Here is a 25,329-nt window from a genome sequence, read left to right on the forward strand (position 1 = left end):
GCCTGGACATTATGCTTTGTTGTTACACCTGGAAAAAATGGCACAGTGATCATTTCACTGGAGTCAAAAGAATTTGGACCATTTTTAACCTTCAGTAGTTTCTCAGTGATTGCTTAATATTAGGAATTGAAGGAGGTTTTGGAAAGAAACTAGCTAATCACGTCAAGATAAAAAGCCAATTCCACTGCCAGCATGCACGTATAAGCTTAAGGTGAGACGCAGCATGTTCCATCAAAGTGTACTATTATGTATTTTCAGGACTTCTTCCACAAGACACTGGACCCTCTGTACTTAGTACCTGCTGTAGGCGAGTTGAGGAGGTGTCATGTAGGCCAGAAACTGTCTCATGCCAGTTTTCATATTAAATAGAAAACTGCGAATGTCACTCTTGTAAATTTAATGGCAACCAGCGGGAGAAATACTGTGGTTTATATCATTAATTTTGCACTGACTGCACTGAATGTCCTATTAGCACATGGCATGTAGTAAACTTGCCCCGAATTTAAATGAGGAGCCTCATAATCCAGCTACTTTTGTTTCCTAGTAATATATAATATAATTTTGCAAAAAAGTACATTTCTACTGTATTTATGGGAAGTGACATGAAAGCACATTGCTAGACATCCCTAATATGACAGGAAGTGCAATAAGATGAAAGCAACATTTGAGCTGTTTTAATGTTAAAATGTAGATTTTATTTTCTTTGCAAAAGAAACCCAGCTGACACCCAATGAAGAGCCTTAATTTTCCTTTTTTGAAGTTATATTTTATATTTAGAAAGTGAATTATAGTTGTGAAACAATAGGAGGTGGAGGAGATGGCTTGGGTTTTGGGGGATAATCGGGGCTGTCAGTGGTGTTGATATCAGACAATGTCAAAGAACAATGGTGACAGGCGGAAACACAGAGAGGAAATTTGACAGCCCAGAGAGGATTTTAGTGTGGATAGCTAATGATTTCATCCATGCTGCTTTGTTTTAAGTTCTTTTTCACACCCAGAAAAATTAGACAAGAGAGGAGTGGGAAGGAGGAGATTGGGTTAAAAAGAGCTTTTTAATTAATAACGTTAGCTAGGACAGCCTCTGGAATAGAGAGGTTTTACGAAAGGTTTTGTTTTTTTTTAATTAAAAGGGTTGGCTGGTTGTTGGAGGCTGCAAGATATAAAAAAAAGTGTGTGTGTGTGTGGATGGTTTGGTTTCCAGTTTCAAATGATGCTGCCTTTATTAGTGTTAGTATTCAATTCAATTCAATTTTATTTATATAGTGCAAAATCACAACAAAAGTCGCCTCAAGGTGCTTCATAGATACAGAGAAAAACCCAACAATCATATGACCCCCTATTCAGATGCTTATTGGTGTTTGGATTTTGTGCTACTTCCATCATGGACCAGATTCTGACAGCTTGTCTTCCTCCGCTTTCCTCTTTCTCTACCTGTGTTTATGTGTCCTTATATAAATGCATGTATTTTCACAATTCTTCACCCTCATATACCCATATACACAAAGACATTCTCAGACTCCAAAAATAAATACACAATGTCAAACTAGATACAGCTTTTGTCATTTTTATTTTATTTTAGAAACTGCATGAAAATCAATGCAGTGGAAAGTGAATGCAGTTTTTTTTTTCCTTTTCTGTTTATGTCACTGAAGTCGCACTTTGGAGAACAATAGAAACATCAAAGCGGTGCTCTGAGCATGTGAAAGAATTGTTTGGAGGGATAAAATATTGCGTGTGCAATCAACACAACACTGCAACAGCCAGCATTGTTGTGGCACTAGTGATTGTGGATTTCTTTGCTGCCTTCACACGTTGTCTTTCTAGTGTTTTTGTCCAGAAGTTTTCAGCTTTTTTAAGGCTTGTACAAAGCCTTTGAGGAGATTTCTGCCTCGGACTTCACAGCTGCACTGCTTTAGCGCAGGGACCTTGTTCTAGTCCCCCTTTTAAAGTGATGTGACACCAAAGCTAATCTAGAGCTGGTTGTATGACTAAGACTTCAGTTGCTGTAATGTACACTAAATCTAATGAACTTATATGAGCAGTGACCTGGAGAACATTGTATACATCAACCCACAAATCAGAAAGTAGTAGGTACTTATTGTTTCTCTGCAGCGTGTGATTACAGTTTATTAAATGAAATTAAAATTATTAACATCTCGCAACTATCACGTGTTAATATTATGATAAAAGACTTTTTGCCTCATGTTTCTGCCTGGTAATTGTTACTCGTTGTTGAAGGTTGAGTTGCAGTTTAATGATGCAATAATTATGATAATGAATAATGCTGAATCTTTTTTTTTACTGCATTTGCAGCTCCTGAGCTTGTTTTAGGATCAGAGGACAGAACCTATGAAGCAGTAAAGTTTGGCGTGCTATGGGGTCTTTTTGTGACAGAAATTACATTTTCAGCAAAACTGTCTAAACACTGACACGCATATCACTTCTTTTGACTGTATTAGTAACATGACATAGGGTTAGCCATACAGTGTGTCAGTCACCTGTCACAACCAATAGAAGCATGCCTTGAATCATACCAGTGGTAGACTATATAGATCAAATGTTAGGAAATACTGTATGGGAATAATATTCATGTATCTGTTTCATTTCTGTTTGGTTGCAGATTCAAAAACAATATACATTAGGTTGATTAAAAAACAGTAAAAAAAATACAAGATTTTCACTTTTATAGATGCAATAAATAAGTTTCAAGGGTCTCCTGTCTTAAAGTACAACACATTGTAACCTCATCTTTGTATGCTCCCTACATGGACTCTTGTGTAACCACTTCACCTTCTTTTCGCTGACCATACTTATAATCAGTGTTGGTCAAGTTACTTGAAAAAAGTAATCAGTAACTAATTACCGATTACTTCCCCCAAAAAGTAATCCCATTACTTTACTGATTATCTATTTTCAAAAGTAATTAATTACTTAGTTACTTAGTTACTTAGTTACTTTTTAAAAACACGATTTACAACCTGAGTAGGTGATAAAGCGATAGATCTTTCAGCCCAGTTCTACTTTTTCTGCATAATCCATCATACAAAATGTAATCAAATGGAAAAGTCTCTTTTTAAAACTTGTTTTATTAGTTTTAATCTTTTAACTTTATGCATCAAGCAAACATTTAATTATATGCAACATTCTCTGACTGGAAGAAATTTGTTTAATATTTAAACTTATTTTCTGCACATTCCAGCACATAATTTTTTTTGTGTGTTTACACTCACTCTTTCAAATGGATGCAAGTAAAACAGCAGAAAATAAATCACATCAAAGACTCAGCGGTCCTGTTGCTCTATTTTCACCTGTACTAAGACAAAATGGCGCCGGTGAGGTCGGCTGCCGTGCTGGATGCTCTGCCCTAACTTCTCCACTTTTTGCAGTTTTTCGTCACTTTTTGCTATATCTGCGATAATCTTGCATGGGCATCATGCAAAACACACAAATCCGCTACAGTAGAGACACTTTGGTTTCTATTGGTCTGCAGTACACGAACATTTCACCATGTTTAACTCTGGACCCAACCTGGCCAAAGGAGATCCTGAGAGAGAACAAAGGACGCGACCCTAAGCATCGGCCTCGAGGTAAAAGAGCCGGCATCAGGAACAGGCTACGGGCTCGCGCACACCGCGCACCCATGCCCAGTATCCTGCTAGCCAATGTTCAATCCATCGAGAACAAGCTTGATGACCTCAGAGCCAGAATCAAGTTCCAGAGAGACATTCGGGACTGCAACCTCCTCTGCTTCACCGAGACTTGGCTGAACCCAGCAATACCAGACCACGCCGTGCAGCCGACGGGGTTCTTTTCGGTTTACCGCATGGACAGGACAATGGAGTCGGGGAAGAAAAGAGGTGGTGGAGTGTGTTTGATGGTGAACAACAGATGGTGCGACAGCACAAACATCTCCCCACTCACACGCTCTTGCTCGCCCAATCTGGAGATTTTGATCGTTAAGTGTCGCCCTTTCTATCTCCCTCGGGAATTCACTGCGGTCATTGCCTGCACTGTTTACATTCCGCCTCACGCGGACTCGGACACTGCCTTATGTGAGCTACATGAGGCTCTCACACATCAACAAACACTTCACCGAGATGCCGCACTCATTGTTATGGGAGATTTTAACAGAGTGAATCTCAAACTGACATTTCACAACCTTCACCAGCACATCAACTGCCCCACCCGGGGCACGAGGACATTAGACCACTGCTACACCCCGTTCAAGAACTGTTACAAGGCTCAACCCCTGCCGGCATTTGGAAAATCGGACCATTCCGCCATCTTCCTCATACCAGCTTACAAACAAAGGCTAAAGCAGCAACCACCAATCAGGAGGGAGGTCGCTCGCTGGACGGACCAATCGGTGGCCGCGCTGCAGGACGCACTGGATGACGCAGACTGGGACATGTTTCGGCGCAGCTCTGATGACATCAACATGTTTACGGAAGCGGTTGTGGGATTTATCGGGAAACTAGCGGACGACACAGCCGAAAGAACTATCATCCGAACGTTTCCCAACCAGAAGCCGTGGGTGGATAAAAACATCCGCGACGCTCTGAGATCACGCACCGCTGCCTACAATGAAGGGCTTGTCTCCGGTAATATGGACCTATACAAGGCTGCGTCCTACAACGTGCGCAGCGCGGTCCGAAAGGCAAAGCGGAGCTACGGGGAAAAACTAGAGTCACAGCTACGACAGTGCGACTCTAGGAGCCTGTGGAAAGGACTGCGGACTATAACGGACTATAAACGCACATCTTCAACCTTTCCCTCTCTCTGTCTGTAGTCCCAGCCTGCTTCAAAATGGCCACCATCGTCCCTGTACCCAAATCCTCCACCATCTCCTCATTGAACGACTGGCGACCTGTAGCCCTGACCCCCATCGTAAGCAAATGCTTCGAGAAGCTGGTCAGGGACTTCATCTGCTCTGCACTACCCGACTCACTGGACCCTCTACAGTTTGCATACCGCCACAACAGGTCCACTGATGATGCCATAGCCCTGACACTACACACTGCCCTGTCACACCTGGAGAAGAGAGACACGTATGTGAGGATGCTGTTTGTAGATTACAGCTCAGCATTCAATACCATCGTTCCCTCGAAGCTGGACAGGAAACTGCAGGATCTAGGACTGAGCAGCTCCCTCTGCAGCTGGATCCTTAGCTTCCTGTCTGACAGACGCCAGGTGGTCAGACTGGGCAGCATCACCTCATCCCCCATCACACTGAACACTGGTGCTCCACAGGGGTGTGTACTGAGCCCTCTCCTGTACTCACTCTACACCTACGACTGCACAGCCACTAACAGCTCCAACATCATTGTGAAGTTTGCAGACGACACTACAGTGGTGGGTCTTATCACCAACGGTGATGAGACGGCTTACAGGGAGGAGGTCAGCGCCCTGACCCACTGGTGTCAAGACAACCATCTCACCCTCAACGTCGCAAAGACAAAGGAGTTGATAGTGGACTTCCGGAGGTGCAGAGAAGTACACACCCCCATCACCATCAACGGCGCTGCTGTGGAGAGAGTGAGCAGCTTCCGGTTCCTTGGCGTACATCTGGCGGAGGATCTTACGTGGTCAGTACACACAAACAAAACAGTGAAGAAGGCGCAGCAGCGCCTCTTCTTTCTCAGGAGACTGAAAAGATTCGGCATGAGCCCCCGCATCCTCAGGACCTTCTATCGCTGTGCCATTGAGAGCATCCTCACTGGATGCATCACCACCTGGTATGGCAACAGCACCGCCTACAACTGCAAAGCTCTCCAGCGAGTAGTGCGGTGCTCTGAACGGATAATTGGAGGTGAGCTTCCCTCCCTCCAAGACATCTACAGGAAGCGGTGCCTGAGGAAAGCGGGGAGGATCATCAAGGACTCCAGTCACCCCAGCCATAAACTGTTCAGACTGCTTCCATCAGGAAGGAGGTTCTGCAGCATCCGGTCCCGTACCAGCAGACTGAGAGACAGCTTCTTCCATCAGGCCATCAGACTGCTGAACACGTCATAGACACCTCAGCTTCACTACTGGAACTTCAACATTATGCACTCCATACTGTATATAAATGCCACTTGTTTTGCACATATTCAACTCTGTATATTTTATATATTTTATTATTATTATTATTATTTTATTTTATTTTTTTACTATTTAATTTGTAAAAATGTGTATACACACACACACACACACACACACACACACACACACACACACACACACACACACACACGTAGGAAAATATTTAGTATACACATCCAGAAATGCATACACTATTATATATTGTACATATATTTATTAGTTTCAGGTTGGCCATTCTTGTATTTTGCTCGTTTGTGTTGTTGTGTTTGCACATCTCTGTTGCTTGTGGGGCTCGCACACAAGAATTTCACTCGCATGTGCTGTGCCAGTGTGCCTGCACATGTGATGTGACAATAAAAAGTGATTTGATTTGATTTGATTTGAAGACTTAGAGACTTCCATCTGCCACTGAAGGTGCTCAAGAACTTCTACTCCTGCACCATCGAGAGCGTCCTGACGTCAAACATCTGCACCTGGTTTGGGAACAGCACCAAGCAGGACAGACGAGATCTGCAAAGGGTGGTGCGCTCGGCAGAACGCATCATTCAATCAGAGCTCCCTGACCTGCTGTCCATCTACACCAAGCGGTGCAAGTCCAAAGCTAGGAAGATTATGATGGACCTCTCCCATCCCAACAATGGACTCTTCTCACTGTTGAGGTCTGGGAAGCGCTTCCGCTCCCTTAAGGCCAAAACAGAGAGAATGAGGAGGAGCTTCTTCCCCCAGGCTATTCGGGCCCTGAACCAGGTGTAGGACTGGACTCTCCCAAACACGTCACTATAAGACTGGACTCTCACACACGTCACCACACGCACCACCACACATTTCCTATAATCCTATAATTCCTATAATTTATAATCCTTATCTTTATAATCTCTTCTGCTATTTGCACATTCTTTACTGTAAATTCCTAAGTTAATTTGTAAATTTTTGTAGTAAATTGTAAATATTGTAAAACTTTTCTTCTGTCATTTAATGGTCGGGCATTGTACAGCTACAAGCATTTCACCCCCATGTCATACTGTGTATGGTTGTGTGTGTGTGACAAATAAAATTTGAATTTGAATTTGAATTTGTAAAGCAGGAGTGGGGCAGGCGGAGGTTTACCCTGGTGCAGGTGTGCCGCAGCGGTCAGTGGAAGAATCCGCGAGTTTCTCTGTGAGTTTCCCATTACGTCGTAGCTACTCGGTGCTTGTTTTCGCTGTAAAAAGAAGTTTTCTTCCCATGCACAACGGACACTAATGTTTTTGTCACTTTTTATGGAATCAAACTCAAAGTAAGGTCAGTACTTCCACGCTTTAAACGCTGCACGCTCATACTCTCTCCCACACTCGATATATGATCCATTGTTGATCTGCACACAGCTGTTGTCTCTATTGGCGCACTCGCTTACGTCACTGTCATGAGACATTCTCGCAAAAAAATCACGGTTTTAGTAACGCAGTAACGCAGCGTTCCTACGGGAAAGTAACGGTAATCTAATTACCGTTTTTGCAATAGTAATCCCTTACTTCACTTGTTACCTGAAAAAAGTAATCAGATTACAGTAACACGTTACTGCCCATCTCTGCTTATAATGGTTGCTTTTGTGAACTGTCTCAATGAATATAATTATGTGCTGTGATAACTTGATTGAATAAATGACCTGTTAGGTTGTTGTTTTTTTTAAAGGGAGACACTCTCGGCTATCCATGTAGCACCCACTGGCTCTGTTCCACTTGTGAAGACGTATTGCTTCAAACACCAGTTTTCTCAAACTTGATCATGAACAAAATTTATAAATGCATGAAGGTCTTCATCTTAGTTAACTTGTAGTCTGTGTATCTTATTGAGAGACAGTTATATTGATTGACATTATAATGATGATCTGCAGTTTACTGAAAGAGATAAACATAAAGACCGCTTCCTCGAGGCCTTTCTAGTTCCAACCTCTACTACACCCATCGTCTGATCTATTATCTCTGTGATTCTCAAATCCCCTTTCAAATTATCTATTGTTATGGAAAGTTATACATTTTTACACTGAGAAATTATTAAATTAAAATGTAAAATTAAATCCACATTGGACCACAGCTTGTACTGTAGTGTGTGCAGCTTTGCTGACACATTTTCTCCCCCAACATAATATTGCTGAAGGAACTGCTTGCGTCTTTTTCCCTCCCAGGTCCACTTGGTGGAATATTTTGTTTCACTTGTTCTTCTCGATTAAACTTGCTCACTAACAAAACACAATTCTTATACAGCAATTGAGAGGTGTTGATTAAGCCTAGGAAGTTGAACAGATTTGTTTGTCAGAGTGACAAAGTTTGTAAGTTTGTCTGTTTCAGAGAGTTTAGTGATTGCTGCATCAGGAAAGCTCACAGAAATGTATGGGAAGGTTCAGGTATAAAAACCTATTAAAGAAAGGACCACTGGCTTCCTGCTTTAGGTGGCTGCACCATCCTTGTACGGAGTTACATATTTCTGATTTCTAATTCAGATTCAGTAATTATATCCTGCCGGCAAAAGGTGACTGCCGCAGTACCGAAGTGAGGTTAAATGCAGGAACCAGGCACCTCCTGTCTAATGGGCTTTTAATTGAGCAGAAGCCATTGAGCAGAGAGGACTTTGATGACTACAGGGAAGCAAAGTCCATCACCATAACCAAAAGAATCGACACATTTCCAAGCCTTCTCTTTTTAAACCTGCCTGTCGACAGCAAAACCAATTCATAATAATAAAGCAGCGTTTGTGTCTCTCACAAAAACCTGTAATCCCCGCTCGCCACCTGCTAGTCTGTATTTCTTCTCTCTGCCCTTCTTTCTGCAAGTGACATTCTTAACTGAAATACCAAAGGACTTAAGTAGGCTCTATTTTATGTGACTTTGTACCTGCCATTCGCTGTCCTTGGGAGGCTTAAGTATAACAGCTCATTGGGCTGTGGAGAACAAAGCGATAAAGGCAGACAAGCTAGAGAGATTACTGATGCCCAGAAAACAAACAAACAAACATATATATATATATATATATATATATATATATATATATATATATATATATATATATATATATATATATATATACCCTCCTGTTATACGTGAGGATTTTTATTCATTTACTCCGAATCTCACCTCTATCTTTACTGTCACTTTGCTGATTTGATTTCTGTTTTGTCAAAATAGCCGTTAAAACTAAAACCGTATCGAAGCGTAACGCGTGCCCTTCTTCCCTGAGGACCCCACATCTTCTGTTTGCCCGCCTGTGGGAGGGTGATAACCAGCAAGGGAGGCTGAAGAAACAGGCTTACCTCATCTCCTAAGCGTCTGATACTGCAGAATGGGATCATAAGGTCTCCGTGGTGCAGAAGCTCCTGCTGCAAATTGATGCTCTTTCCAGTGTTACAGTTTATCGCCCGGATGGCGGGTGGGGGTCGGCGTGAGTGGAGCGTTGGTGGGGGGCAGAAAAATGACAAAGCAAACTATTATCTTTCAGGGAGGAGTGTTCGCAGATTGGAAAGTTGCTTTGGTGTTGCCTGCAATGCGCGGGTTATGGGAGGTTAATGTGAAATTACACAGCAAATAAGAGCAGCCAGCGGGGAAAAAGTCAGATGGAGTGGCTGGGGCTGCAGGCCGCTGGAGAAGGAGAAAAGGGGGAGGTGTGATAGGAATACATCTTAATCTGGCACTCTGTTTCTGTCAAAGCTTGTTCCGGGTCAAATTATGAGAGCTGGCCAGTGAGCTCAGTCCCATTACTAACAGATGAGTCGATCGCTCATCCTGTTACGGCTTTACAAGGCTTCCCCGCTACTCTAGACAGGTACAAATTTAAGGTTGAGCGATGCCCTAAATTGGATCCAGTTACTAGGGCAATGGAACTACAATATCACTTTACGATGTCGACACTGAAATCCACTGTCGCACCACGTCTCTACTAGAAGCAGCCATGCTGCCCGTGACATTTTCAAGATCACTCTGGTAATGTTCATTAAACACAATCTCTGCACTGCATATATGACTGGCAGGGGTGAAATATACATTACTTTGTTTTGTCATGCTTTAATTGTGTCTCTGCAAAGGAGAGCTGCGGCACAAAAGAACCCTCCTCAAACTCACTGCCAGATTTGTCCTTGTATTTATAGACCTGGCAGGGCAGACTGAGAGAGGCAATAGAGAAAGCTGCGAGAGGGAACAAAGGAGTTTCTGAGCACAAATGCACACGGAAGGGCTGCAATGATACAGTGGAGGGGTTATCAATCAAAACGTTCGTGCATTTACTCGCACGCAAAACACAAGAATCTAGCTTAAAGCATAAAAATACACAGAGCGTTTCATCATATACACTCTCTGTGGCTTGGTTGTCCTTTCATGAGCTCTGCTGTCAAATACATGTAGGCTTGGGTGAGGGTGTGGTTGATAACAGAGCGTGACGTCAAGCTTTACAAGTCAAGAGAAGCAAACATGAACAGCTAGAAGCTTCAGCTGGCTATAAATCCTGTGATTAAAAAGAAATCAGTATTGAAAAACATCTCATAAAGACTACAGTTGCTTCTCAAATAAACCCAGATTAAAAAAGAGAAATCCAACATCATGCCGGCCAAGTCATTTTGGTTTTTTCTTCGTTTTCACTGGTTGTTTGGTTTAGTTTTTATCACTAAAAACGACTCTGTTATGTTTAGAAAAAGTCGTTTCTAAATGCTTCTTTCCAACAATAATCCTGCACAAATTGCACTCAACAGTATCCTGTCCATTTATATGTCACGCCCAGCAGCATCCACATGTGACGAGTTTGGAGTGAGTTACCCATCTTTATGCATATCTCTGTTTTTGACATAAGGTTAGTCTTATTCTATGTTTGTCCCTTATTTCTTTCTTATTTCTACACATATCAGCCAGAATATTAGAACCTGATATTGTGTAGGCAGCCAAAACAGCCGTGACACATGAGGGAATTGACTGGGACCTCATGGGGTATCCTGTTGTGTCTGTCACTGGGAAATTGACAGTGAATAGGGCTTGTTCCAGCGCATCCAGTGAAAGCATGATTGGACTGGGATCTGGGGAGTTTGGGGAGGCTGGGTCAAAACCCTTGAGCTTTCTGATGTGTTCAAGGAACAGAGCTAAAGCGCTGTGATGGTGCCGCTGTGCAGGAGTACCATCGCTGTGGATGGTACCTGCTGAAATGTTTAGGTGGGTGTTAGGTAGGTGTCACATGAATGATGAGTTTGCCAGCTGGACATTCTAGCAAGATAGTTAACATTCATAAAACGTCTGTTTTTTAATGCCGTGGCTGAACAGTTTATGTGTCCAGTGATAGCACATGCGATATTTTGCATTTAGACCTCAGACTTCAGTTCAAACTTGCAGTTTAAAGTTGAGAGGCATTAAAAAGTTTAACTTTTTCCAAAATTTATATTCGCTATACTAAGATGTGATACGGAGAGCATGCAACAGATATGCAAAGTAAAAATGCAAAGTGGATGAAGGTAAATAGAAGATGACCTTTCAGAAATGCTTTTTTATATTTTTATTTATTTATTTATTTTAGAGAGATATGGAAAGCATTTACTATATAACTTCACAAGTAAATAAGATGCTATCTGCTGTGCCATCCCACATATTTGTTACTTCTTCCTTTGCCAGTTCTCATTGTTAAAAGGTGAGAAATTTCTTCACTCTCGTGCAAACACGCACACACACACACACACACACACACACACACACACACACACACACACACACACACACACACACACACACACACACACAGACACTCAGTGGCTGTGCAGTGAGCACCAGGAGTCTTCCACTGGGTGGAACAAGGATGTAACTATAGCACCATGCAGGGCTCCATCTGCTATGTGGCCATCCCTCTGTGGCCTGACCCCACGGATGCTGCTGAGTCAAAGTGACATTCTGGTTCACAGGCGTATTAGAAAGCCGAGCACCAGCAGAGAGGTAGCTCACAGCAAGAGTGGACGAGTAGCAGACATACCCTTTTTTTTCTTCACTTTTTTTGTCCTGATTGACATTTTGTCAGTCAGGACAACTAGAGCCAATAGAAAATTGTTATTTCCTTTTCAGTAAGTTATATTTGGATCTAGTGGGAATAGCAGGCCGTAACCAGCTTACAGATAAGACAGGTAAACAACTTAAATAGTGCACCCTAGATGAGGTCTAATTGGATGCGTCAGCTGAGCCATCGGCTAATGTGAGCTGGCACTAAGATCGGCTGATCTGGGAGGTCCCAGCATTTGTGGCCTGTCGTAATATGTCTGACTACATGACTATAGAGATAACTGAAAATATCACCACTCTCATTACTGTTTTTACGACTAAGGATGATGTCAGCAGCGTTGGCGCCTCTCCGTCTTCGTATTTAGCAAAACACTTTAAAGGCTGAGAAGGATTTACTGAAGCTAAATGGGAATCATAGTTTTGTTTACCCTGTAGTTCATTTCTATCAATATTCAGACGCGGAACAGTACTACAAGTGTTTCCTGCTCTTGTAAATAATTCAGCCACAGCAGTTATAATAGCCACCTCATTATCCCCGCATAATGAATTAGGGACGTGGAAACATGGGGAAATAAAAGCAGATGTGAGTGAAATGTGTTTGTCAGGCATTGAATTCTGAGCCTAATTGGGGCCGTGTGGAGGGGTGGGGGGGGGTGGCAATCGCAAGATGCTGACTGCGTGTATTCACAGTTGCCATAGGAATCATTTAAGTGCTTCTGTCCAGTTAACACTGTTATTTCTTACTGCAAACTCGCAGTGCGTCTTTCAGAGAATACTGTATTTTCCAGAAATGACAGGGACGTTTGCCAGACTTGAAAACAACTATTATTGGCCGCGGAGAGTCTCAGCATCGTGACAGAATGTGTGAACTTAGAACAAGTGACGCTAGTGCACAGATCATTTTAATAATTGGGTCAGTCTCGGTAGCGGCACGATGTAGGACTCTAATCACAGATGTACAAAAGGGGTTGCTGTGGAGTCTGTGTGAGGAGGAGGCAGAAAGTTGAAAATGGATAGGGAGGGCTCCGCGGTTATGAAGGATGAAAGGAGGCTGAATGGGAGAGGGAGGAGGACACCGAACATATCAACAGCCTTTCTACTGCAGGAACCCTGATTGGCCCTGTAAGCCTTTTTCTGTGCAGTATAAGATCGGTCTGACTCACACAGTGATGTAATCATTTTGTGACAGGTGCAACCCTGCATTCATTTTATGTTATTTCTTTTTTCTCCACCTCTGTGGCAGATGGTATTATGTTTGAATGAGCAGCAGTCTGTTTTTCTTTATCTTAGTTCCAATATTTAGCTTTTTCCCCCTTTTTTTCAAAATGGCACATGTTCCAAGTCAAAGCAATCAACATTGAGGTTTTCAGGGACTCTCAGAAGTACCCACTCCAGAGTAGGTCCTTTTATTTTCCCTGAAAACGGCTGTCAAAGACTGTTAAATTGTCTAATCGTTGTTTCGCTCAGTATTTCTAGCATTTGTATCTCCGTTTTGTGTATGTTGTTTTTGAATCTGATTTGGTCCTACATTTGAGAAGAACACAGAATACCAATCTTTATTATTGAGTCTTTATTATTCATGTATTTGGCTTCTTCACATTCAGCACGCACTCTCCCATTACGCACAACGGAGATAAAACGCAGTCAGTTTGACTTTTGGCTGCCTGCTTCTACTAGGATATGTTGTCTTCCTCGTACCATTAGCACTGAAAGGATACTATAACAACAAACTTTACCCTCCATGTTACCAAAGTCATACTTACAGTTTCTGGTAGGCTGGCTGTGCTGTGTGTTTTTCCATGTGGTCTCTTTGTTATCTTTAGTTTCTTTTCTTTTGCAGATGAAAACTGGGTCATTTGTAAATTAAAATATTTATTATTCCTCTGCCTTTGAGATAAATAGTTGTGCATCGGAGAGAAATATAAGTGTTTGCACTATGAAAATTCCTCTTTTACAGACCATTTTACTCACTCAAGGGAAAAACTTCTTTTTTAAATCCAACCAGCAGAAGCAAACAATGAGCCCGATGTTAACACATTCAACTCACGAACATCTCTGATATGAACATTTTAGCCTTTGATATGGTTGTAACTCATGACTTTTTCCTTGCTTACCTGAACACCTAAAAGGACCAGAGCCATTATTAATACCACGAGTTACTCCTGTGATGTCCCTGCTACAACATTTCAAAGTGTCGGCTTCAGCCTTCCTGAAGGTCACAACACGACCCCTGAGATGGCTCCACAATTTTCAAACTTAGCAAACCTTTCCTTGCTGTAGACTCACATTAACATACATGTATAAAACTCACAATCTACCTTGCAGCAAGCAACAGCTTCTTGAATATACTCTTTGTCTTCTCTAATATATTCATATTAATCCTTTGAAGGAAAAATGCAATTAATAAAGTCAGCGTAGGTTTAATATCGGTGAATAATTCTTGCATTTCTTTTATCAGGTGTAAGCAGATGACGTACCCAGAGGACCTTCCTCAGATCTCAGTAGTCTTTATCTTTGTGAATGAGGCTCTGTCAGTGATCCTGCGCTCCGTCCACAGTGTGGTCAATCACACACCGGCACACCTGCTGAAGGAGATCATCTTGGTAGATGACAACAGTGACAGTGGTAAGACCTTTCACGGTTTTATTAATATAATATCTTATATTGGTTTTAATTCTCTTAAAAAATACCAGTTGTTTTTCTGTTGAGGTCAGTCTTTGTTCTTTAACATTAACTGAAAGCTTTAATTGAAATCTAGCCAGTTACAGTATTTCCTTATTGCAACATGTTTTTGTTTTTTGTATCAGGATCCTATCTCTAAGCTTATTCTCGGACAGGGAATTAAAAAAAATCTTATGGTTTGCTTATTCAGTTGAGACAGCCACTTTATTTAACTCTGGCTGTCTTCTCTCATGGAACAGCGCGACGTTTTTAAATTCATGTCTGAATTGTTGGTCTGTTTATGCTACGGTATATTTGAGTATTTTCTTATATGTTCCTGTACCACACTTTTCTGAGTTTTTTATGTCTGTTTGGGTTCGTGAGTAACGGTTGAGGTGATGGCGAACCCCTGAGGGTAAACACTTGAGCACCAGGTTTTAAAATAGCATAAAAAAAGTGGGGGGAGCAGGGATGGATTTGTCTCATCTACACTGCCGTGTACTACTGTCTCCATGGCGATGTGGGCAAATCCTTCAGTGGTTTCCACTCCTCGGTGCCTACAGCAGCTGATGATGCTTAGCTTCATCTCCCCAAAGCTTTCCTGTTTGGAGAGCGAGTCACAATGAACTAGATTCCAGACCATGCTTGGCCCTTCTTCACTTGGCACTGAGTAGCAAGCCTGCCTCCCTCAGGCTGGCAGAAGAAAAGGACGCATAAATAACATACTAAAAGAAGGCAAACCAGGAGTCACCACTGGCACATTTCCATTCCCCACTAAGCCTCTAACTGCCGACCATTAAAAAGGGAGGCTTTAAAAGTCAGCGAACAGAGAGAATGGAGTCTGACCTCATGTCTCATTATATCGGCTTGACTGTAGTAGTAAACAAAACCTCTCCAGTGACGTCGTCGGTGGATTATTTTCAAACGAGGAACAGTTGTTATTATTTAGTAGTACGAAAGCTCGGGCTAATTGGGTTGGCATGTGTTCTGCAGTCATTTCCCTTTGAAATATACTTGGCTTCCTGTCTGTTTTATTCTTTCCTGCTTTTTAGACTATGTATCTCGCCTTCATAGTGTTCACCTATGTCTTGTTTCCTACTAGCCGCTCAGTCACACTACAGTAAAGATAGGACAGCAACCTCCATCCGGCTAGAAGCAATTGGTGGCTGCCCCGTGATTCAATTGAATATTTTTGCATTTAGCAAGTGATTGCAAGTAATTACGATAACCAACTGGGTGCTCAGTGTATGCACATGCAAAGTCCTCAACCTCTGGGCGACTAATAGGGGTGGATTTAAAAAATCGATTTCCCAATTTGACTCGATTTTAGTTTGAACAAAGCAATTGTGATTCATCAAATCCTGAATCGATTTTGAAATCTAAAAGTATTTTGCCAGAAATGCCAGAATCTCAGCTTCAAGCTCACAAAACTATTTTATCAACTGCCAAACAGCTAAAACAGCAAATAATTAAAGAGCAGGTAAACGCATGCCGCAAAAAGATATAAACACAAAGCGCGACCCAACGACACGCACACGTACATGCTGTTGGTGCTGAAAGACGATGTCTCACAGATTCTGAAGCTGCAGGTTTCGTCACTCTCCAATCCAAATTCATCAAAGACAAGAAAGCCTCATTTTAAAATTATGCCAAATTGCAAAACGCTTAGCTGTGTCTCTAATTAAACCTCTGTAACTTTGCTCGGCTTCACTTCAGCAGCATTAGGTAATGTTCATATGTTGATTCGTGGTTTTCCTCAGTTTTTGTTCTACTGCAGAATATTTTTAAGGCGGTTATCTGCCATAGAAAGCCAGGCCAGAAAAATCTTCATGTTTTCTGTTTTTTTATCTTCAGTTACTTTGACACAAAGCCACCTGCTGTGATGCTCAAACCTATGGTGAAGTCTCACGAGTGTCAGCTTTGTTTTTATATATACATATAAAATATGGATATGTAATGATAAATGATCACAATGATAATATTTTTGACTGTCTGAGTTGAAATTGAATCGAATCGGAACCTTGTGAATCAGTGACGATACCCAGCCTGGTAACCACTTTTAATTGCAAAGGGATTGTGCAGGTCGCCTGCACATAATTGCAGTCCAATTTATAGAGGAAGAGAGATTGCCAGAAAATTTCAATAAATCCAAGTCAGCTGTGCCAAGCGTCTATGTGTTTCTTTGCAGTAGGGGACTCAGCTCTGCTGGCTGTATTCTGGTCATTTTCTCATGCATCTTAGGTTTTCCAGCACAGATCTTTTCCTGATTTATTATAGCTTATTACTACATTATTATAAACAGCTGCAAGTAGTTGCCAACTTGACTACATTCAATTGCAAACTGATGGCCCTGGTAGCAGGTTTTTGTCACCATCTTGAAGTGCCAAAGTTGTTCTGAACACTGCGAGTGTTGGTGAATGGTCACAGACCTGGTCAACATCTTCAAAGCAGCCATTTCAAAGGCACCGATAATGCAAGTTCTGGTCATGTCACAGTCTCCACTTGTTGTTTTGTCTAGTGCGATTGTTTCTGGTCCAGTACCTGCCTGTGCTAGCTGTCTCTTCTTTAAGGTTCTCATTCAAAGAGTGTAGGACACATTAATGCAGCCAGTCAGTCAGCAGCATTTGCAAAACAAATACATAATTAGGTTGCATTTCTAAGTACATGGCTACGTGTAGAACGCCTTCAAAAATCTAATTTTGAAGCAATTACCTAAAGAAAAAGGAAAAAAGAGGGAATCAATTATGTATTTGTGAAGTAATAAAATCTGGGTTTACAATGTTTTTATCCATTCATCATCACTCATTTTGACTGATAAAAGCATTGCATGGATTCAACATTACATTTCCCTTCAGTCCTGTAGTTTTACCAGTATTCAACTCACTCTTTTGATTTTATCTTCATCTTTATTGCTTTTTGGTCCATGTGCACGGTTCAGCAAAAAAGTAATGAATGCTGGCTCAAACGTAAAGTAGCAAAACATAAAGCCGGCATTCTTTTCCAAGTTATTTCACCCCAGAATCGTGGCCACTGCAGGAATGGAAGCTTGTCAAAACTGTCACAATAAAGTTGTCTCTGCTGAAAACGGACAAATTAAAACTGCTGTAAAAGAGGTTAACGTTAGTCTGCAGACATCACACTACATGACTAACAGCATGTGACTGCACTGTGCTTTAATTGACCACGTGCCTCATTCATCTGTAATGAAAGGTCAGTTTCAGGTCATTATCGCATCCATCAGCCTCTCTTAGTGTATGTTTACCAACACTGATGATAATTTGTGCAGATGTGCGAGTGGTGTCTTGGGAGTTGCGGCGCTGTGACATTAGAAAATTAACATGCAGACTGGACTGTTTGACCTTTAGTGGCTGCCTCTTACTGTCCCTGCTCGTTTAAGTAAAACTCAGTTAAATGAACTGAGGCACAGCCACTCCTGGAGTAAAAAATCACACACAGGAAACATGTTTGCCATGCCACGGCGACACATTTTCTTCACTGTGACATTTGTTTGATGACAGGTAGCACTGCTTCTAGTGTGCTATACTAAATTTACCCTTCCCCGTTGATGAGCTGTGACTGTGTGTGTCAGTCAGGATGACTCCAGTTCATAGCTGTTCATAATGCGAGTAGCAAGGAAAGACTCAATGAGGCCTACGGTATTAAATTCCAGCAGATACCATCATAAATTGACAACTTAATGATTCATATAATGAAAACACGATATAAACTGAAAGCCATGTTGATTACAGCTTGTAATATACATTTCAAGTCAATACTGAATTGCTTTAAACGTTGCATACATTAAATCAGATTTATTCTTCAGAACAGACGGCATGCTCATTAGCAAAGAGCAAGAAATTCCTCTCACAGACAATTAATTAGGCAAAGAAAATGCACATTCAATTGAATATACAATTAAATATATTTCTTTTTGTTTGAATGGAACTGAGTCCTCATTTGCAGAAATAATTAAGGAACAAGAGTTTTCTTTGGTTAAATTTGCAGCAGGAAGCAGAAATCTAGAAAAATAGATACACAGCCTTCCTCCTGCAGCTTTTCTTTCTCTGCTCTAAGCTCCTCCCACCAGCAAAGGCTTGAAACAAATATATGAATTAGAAGTTCGCACAATGCAGAACTCCATTTCTTTATTAACTGCATCTAGTAGTCTCAGAAAAAGGGGTTGGCGATATATCGAATTTACTCGAGGTATCGCAGGTTTTTCCAAGTATGATGGTTCAAATGGTTTTATTGCAACCGTCGAGTATAAATTGCCATGCGTGTTGTATTCTGTTGAAACTATTGCTGCAAAAGGTAGCAAATTTATTCCACCAGCTGAAAAGTCATCCATTGCAAAGTTATCACTGTTTTAAACTCTGCATATCAACGTCTCCCCACACAGAAAACGTTAAATAAACCAGCTGTGACGCCTGTGACTGTTCTTGGTTTGAGGTCGCTACATTTTTTTGTCTTATAATTCTTATATGTTACAATTAAAAAAAGAGCACCTTTGTAATTTCACTTGTTTTATTTTGTCTCGTGAATTATTGCTTGATGTCCTTTATTGTTGCTATTTGTTTGTTAAAACCACAGATAGAGATTTACTGTGGCAATACTGCCATTTGTGAAAACATCTGTGTGCAGCTGATGGTTAAATTTTTTTTTTAATTCATTCTGATTTTTTGTATTCAAAGTAGAAAACAAATATGGAGTGGTCAATTTGAATGAGTATACCAGTGCATGTTTAGGCACTATATGCTTCAAAATAACATTTGTATTTGAATGTTATTTAAGCACATCATGATATACATCGTGTGTCGTGATATAGCCAAAAAATATTGTGATTTTAGATTTTCCTCATGCTACCCAGCCCTACTTAGAATAAATACGTTGCTCTAACTTAGTTATCTTAAATAAGCGCCACCAAGTTTCCATAATTTTTCTAAGTTCTGGAACATAAAAAATTAAATTAAACTGTCCCATATAACACATGGTGGTGAAGGTGTGCATGGATTTTTTTTCCCTGTTTTAAAAATAAGTCATACGCCTGACTTTAGTCTCACCCAAGTGTTAGACGTGATCTTGTGTGAGTCTTTGAGACGTCTGTGTCATCAGCTTAATTTTTCTTTTCCTGACAAAAACATGAAGAAATTGCTCAATAAAAATCTTTAACAAATTTTTAAGCAATACATGCAAAAATGATTCCAACTAAAACTCACATATGCAAATTGATGTTTATTTATTTATTTTTTCATAGAAGGTTCAAGAAACAATTTAGTTAAAAAATGTAAATGTTCTTTGTTTCATGGTTCAGGCGTTACAGGTTTAACCTGGGATTGCAATCGTGCTCTCTCAGGGGAAACTGGCCCATCGCACCACCACGTCGTACTTCCTGTGTTAACCTTTTTACCCTTTTAGTCTGGACTGATAAAACTGGCTAGGCTTTCTAAATCCAGATAACAGAGCCTAGAGTAGCTACAGGACTCTAGTTCCCTCTAATTTCACTTCCAGTATATTGAAAGATTAGCGTAGACTTTTTTCCCCTAACAATGTCAAAAAGCATTTTGCCTGCTACAACTTTTACAGCTTTCAGTCATTGCTTGCAGCAAACAAGCTGTACAGTATCTCTAGCAATTTATCTGTCAGTTATTCAGAGAAAATCAAGCAAGATGTTGAGCGATAAGAATTTAAAATGAAGCAGATGCTCAGACATTAAGATCAGGTACGTTAGAAGAGGAAAAGATCAAACACCAACCAGTTTACTGTCATGCTGTTCCCAATAAATGCGTGAGAGGTGGGTGACCTCAATATTGCTGACATGCCGCGGCACAAATCATTTCTGCAACTCTGAAGCATGTTGACAAAAACGTTTTCCACTTACAGTGACGAACTGTACTGTACTCTGACGCAGCGTTTCAGCTGGAAGCTTTCGTGTCAGGATGACAAGCACATGATTCCTTTTTTAATATTTAATCCATCATCACGTTACTTGTGGTGAGCCAGTTTACCCATTAGGTAACTTTACTATTCTGCTCATGATTGATGAAAGCGATCGATATCTGGCCTGTTCAGGGATCAGTGTCGGAGACAAGTCAATAAATCCAGAGTTAAAAGAATGTGGCCTGTGGTTTGTGTTGCACAAGTAAATCTCTTTCCTCTGAAGGTGATCATTTTACTTCGCCAGACAAAAACATAATTAAGAGGTGTTCTGAGGCTGGTCTTATTGGAGGAGAAAATCCTGGGGGTTAATTTTAATAGACTGCCAGTTAGACATCTCTTTGGACAGCAGGAAGGAGTGAATGTTCAGGCTTTAAAAAGAATGTTCAGTAACACTTCATCATCCACCCTTAACACAGCACTCTATAACCTCCCATGACTTCCAGGGATTCATGGTGTTCCTTGCACAGTATGTATTCATTTAAATTCACAGTATGATGGATAGTTATCCTCTGCCATGTTGCATTGCCAGTACTTTAAAATGTATTCCCAGCTCCATAACTCTCTTCCGATGGATGCATTCCAGCGTTTTATTTGCAAGGATCAGAGAGAGCCCCATAACTTTTCTTCTTTCCAGCAAAGCCTAGTAATTATTACACCCTAATAGCTTTTATTGTATTGTAGCTGCAGGGTAGACTGATGATGAAGGAGCCTCACTGCACAGGTCCGAAACCTGCTATGGGTGCAATCAGAACTAAGCTTCTGAGGTGCTTTACAATGCAGCTTCTAACAGTGACTGATTTAAATTCAATAAGATGAACCCTACAAACCTTATAGTTCATAAATTATTTTACGTGATGTTATTATTAAATTCCCACAACGTTTTCATGTGTATCCATCCCTTTGTGATCCTTTAAAGAGCTGGATAAAAAGTAGATGAAAGAGAAAAAGTCAAACTTTAATAAGTCCAGCTTTTGCAGGATGGGATGCTTCTTACCATTTGGGACACATTAAAGGGGTATCAACACAGAAAGTGACTAGCAGTGAGCAGAGACCACAGGAAGTCAATGCCAACATTCAACCTTCAAGAGATGACAGGCACAGTAACTGCTGGTTACATGGAGTGGGTGTATCCCAAGTTAAACCTTTCAATACACTGGAGACAGCAGTAGGCAGTGGTTAGGGACCAACTGCTACAAAGTGATGCATAGCAAACACATTCCCTCTTCTGTGGGTGCTCCTTAATCGTTACCTTTTCCATCCATCCATTTGTTATCTTATTCAGAGTTCAGCTTCCATAGGGTGAGAGATGAGTACACCGTGGACGGATCGCCAGCGTGTCGCAGTGCTGGAGAGACAGACAGACATTTGCACTCACAGTGCCAATTTAGAATCATCAATTAACCTGACCTCACTAACTGCGTGTCTTTGGACTGAGGGAGGAAGCCAGAGTACCTGGAAAGAACCCACACAGACGCAGGAAGAACATGACATGCAAACTGCACCCAGAAAGGCCCTGATGTTGGATTAGGACCTTTTTACCTACCTACACCACCATGGTGCACATCATTACCGATTTATAAAGGGGGGGGAAAGTCATAAAATTATTGATTTTTCTCTTGACTTTTAATTTGAGTGATTTGAAAATATCAAACAGTAGAAGCTGATTTTGATTCAAATTAATCGACATCATCTCAACCTGTCAGGATGAATGTTCTAAACGACCACCTCATATATGTCATCAGCAGAGGAGGTACTCAAATAGTTTACTGCTGTAAATGACCCACAGCAGACCTGACAGTTCAATGCTTTTCAGCATACTTATTAACTTGGATGCTGTACACACAGCGGCTGCAGCTTTCCAGCCGCACACATCACCATCTCTAACAACCACAGACAGACAGCACAGCTTTTTATGCCAGAAAGGTGGGATTGCAGATGCTGTGCAGGTGCATCCGTCTCTCAGACCACGCCCCGCCACAACTACAAACACAGAAAAGATGTATGTCATCACAGTCACAAATATTAAAAAGTAATTTTTTTACAGAAAATGCTTCGGATGACTGCTCTGTAGTAGCTGTAGTAGTGGCAAAAGTACCACGGTGTCAAAATAAGAGCAGGGGCAAAGCTGCAATATAAGTACAAACTACCAGTATGCCTTCAAAGTTTGTTACCATGGCACCCTTGTTAAATACATTTACAGTAATAAATGGTCATTCAAATTCTGTCTAATTGTTTACTTACCTGATGTAGTGTTCACGTGGACTTCAACACCATTAATCTAGCTTAGCTTAGACAATTTTGCAAATTGCCTATTAGGGAAGTTGTATCTATTGCATCTGTATCTGTCTACAAAATGAAAGAATACCCTTTTTTTTTTCCTTTCTTTTTTCTTTAGCTAGGACCCGTGGCAAATATGAGGGGCATCTATTAAATCTCCAAAATTACATACTTTTGACTGGGTTCCCCTAGGACCTCAACATACTGGTACTTTTAAAAAGCAATATGTAAAATAGAACTAGAAATGAATGATATGAAGTCATTGGGAACTAAATGACAAAATCATGGAAATTAAAATGATGGGAAAAAGCCTCAGGGGTCTGCAGGTACTGCAGTCTGTGGGATTACTGGTTAATTTAGTGTTAAATGCTCATGCTTTTTTTCTGTCTCTTCGAGGGCCAGTAGGATACCAGCAAATTCACCCTCTCTCCCTGCAGCATTCACCACTGTATGTTAAGACCTTCAGCTAGAAAAAGACTCCTGACAATCCTTCACTATGTCTCCTCAATGACACACAGGGGATTAGACTGCCATTTTTCTTATACTTTCACCGGCTGATTTATGTTGCTAGCTGAAGTCAGAAGCTAGGTGTGGATGCTGTTCAGAGCCGATGTGCCACACGCTTCCTTATTAATCTCTCCCTCAGAAAGTGGAGCGCTCAGCAGTAACCCAGAGGAGAAGCTCAAACAGCCATCTATCCTCCGACGAAACACAGACAGCAATTTGCACAACTGGCTGTTTACCCATCAAACTTTGTTTCCAGTGATGACAGCCAGCCTCATCCGTGAGAGGAGAGCAGAGCAGAGACAATATTATAATCCAGTTGGAATAAAGACTTGCGATGAGGAATGCCTTAGGACTACAGTAACTTGTATAGAAATCGTTAACTTGGTCTCAAGTGACTAGAATAGAAATACACAACATTAACATCTATACACATCTATACAGAATATTAAAGGAAAAGCTCATGTTTTCCAGCAGTTTCTAATTAAATGAAACAATTACTGGAAAATTTAAGATGAATTTCTAAGTAAGACGAGATAAGATAAGACTTTATTGATCCCACAACGGGGAAATTTTTGCGTCACCTCAGCTCAGGTACAGATATCAGAAGGAAATACAAAAATACAAATAAGTACAATCAATGAAAAAAAGTAAGATAATACACTATATACAATGGTAGCATACACAGTATGTGATTATGGATATGGTTGGAAATATGGAAGACATAAACTATATAGCTTGATTTAGCTAATGTACCACTATTATTCCTATTTACACACACATGTACACACTAAATATACATATGTATACATATGTACATTTTTATTTTATTCTATTCTGTACAGTTGTGTACTGTATTTATTCTTATTGTATTCTAATTTTTGCCTCATAACTTTTGCACTGTCCACTTCCTGCTGTGACAAAACAAATTTCCCACGTGTGGGACTAATAAAGGTTATCTTATCTTATCTTATCTTATATACATACGTATACCTGCACATGTCCATACACGTGGAAGGTCCATTATGCATGAAGTGGTGACCGTGGATGTTCACAGTGTCCAGTGACTTATGACATCGTGATTGAGGAGTTATAAGTATTCTTGTGTTGGCTATGCTCCCCTTTTTTTTGAATGGAAGCATGGTCTAGTACAGCGGTGCCCAACCCCCGGGCCTCGGGCCGGTACCGGCCGCGAGAGTTGAGGCTCAGGTGTGAAATGTGTGGTTTTCAGGGTTTTTATCGGTTTTCAGCGTTATTTTGTTATCGTTTTTATCATTAACTCTGTTTTCCTGGGTCTTTTCACGTGTGTTATGAATAAATCTTCTTTTTTTCGGTACCGGTACTAGTTTTATTTTGTTGTATTTATCCGCGACACCTTAAAGGCCGGTCTGTGAAAATATTGTCGGGCATAAACCGGTCCGTGGCGCAAAAACGGTTGGGGACCGCTGCTCTAGTATGCTCAGAATCAGTGTTCTGCTTCATTATGAATCCTTATTCACAATGATGCAAAGCAGAGGGTTCTTACTGTTCTTCTGAAGCAGACCTCTTTCTTGTGTTTAGTCCTCTCAGACCACTATCAGACATTTTTCTTTTGACAGAACTTTGACTTTCTGGATTCTTCCTGTATTTGGTTTGCCAATTCTGTATCAATGATCAAAGCTTGATGTATTGATCTTCTAATGGCGTACCCACTTTTGGTCTGTCTTTTTACGCTTTGGATTCCACTGATCAAGTTTCTATCAGACTAAATGTTTTAGATTGCTGTGCTCTGTCTGCTTTGAAACCTTCAGTGTTTCCTTGGTTTGATGCTGAGAAAGCCTGCAATGGTTTTAAGTAAGCAATATTCTGCTGGTATCCCCTTTATTGCAAGTCAGCA

General features: G+C 40.9%; 1 protein-coding gene across 1 annotated transcript in view; it reads left to right on the top strand.

Moving 5' to 3' along the window:
• Positions 1 to 25,329, top strand: part of galnt9 (polypeptide N-acetylgalactosaminyltransferase 9) — a 103,672-nt gene that overhangs the window by 15,033 nt on the left and 63,310 nt on the right. The window contains exon 3 of the mRNA XM_085474433.1: positions 14,533 to 14,699. Within this exon, the coding sequence (XP_085330559.1) occupies positions 14,533 to 14,699 (167 nt within the window). The remainder of the gene's footprint in view (positions 1 to 14,532; positions 14,700 to 25,329) is intronic.

Source organism: Copadichromis virginalis, linkage group LG12 (assembly GCF_057382275.1).
Source record: "Copadichromis virginalis isolate Kocher_CV1m ecotype Utaka linkage group LG12, C_Virginalis_male_GT1.1, whole genome shotgun sequence".
In the NCBI taxonomy this organism is placed as follows: domain Eukaryota; kingdom Metazoa; phylum Chordata; class Actinopteri; order Cichliformes; family Cichlidae; genus Copadichromis; species Copadichromis virginalis.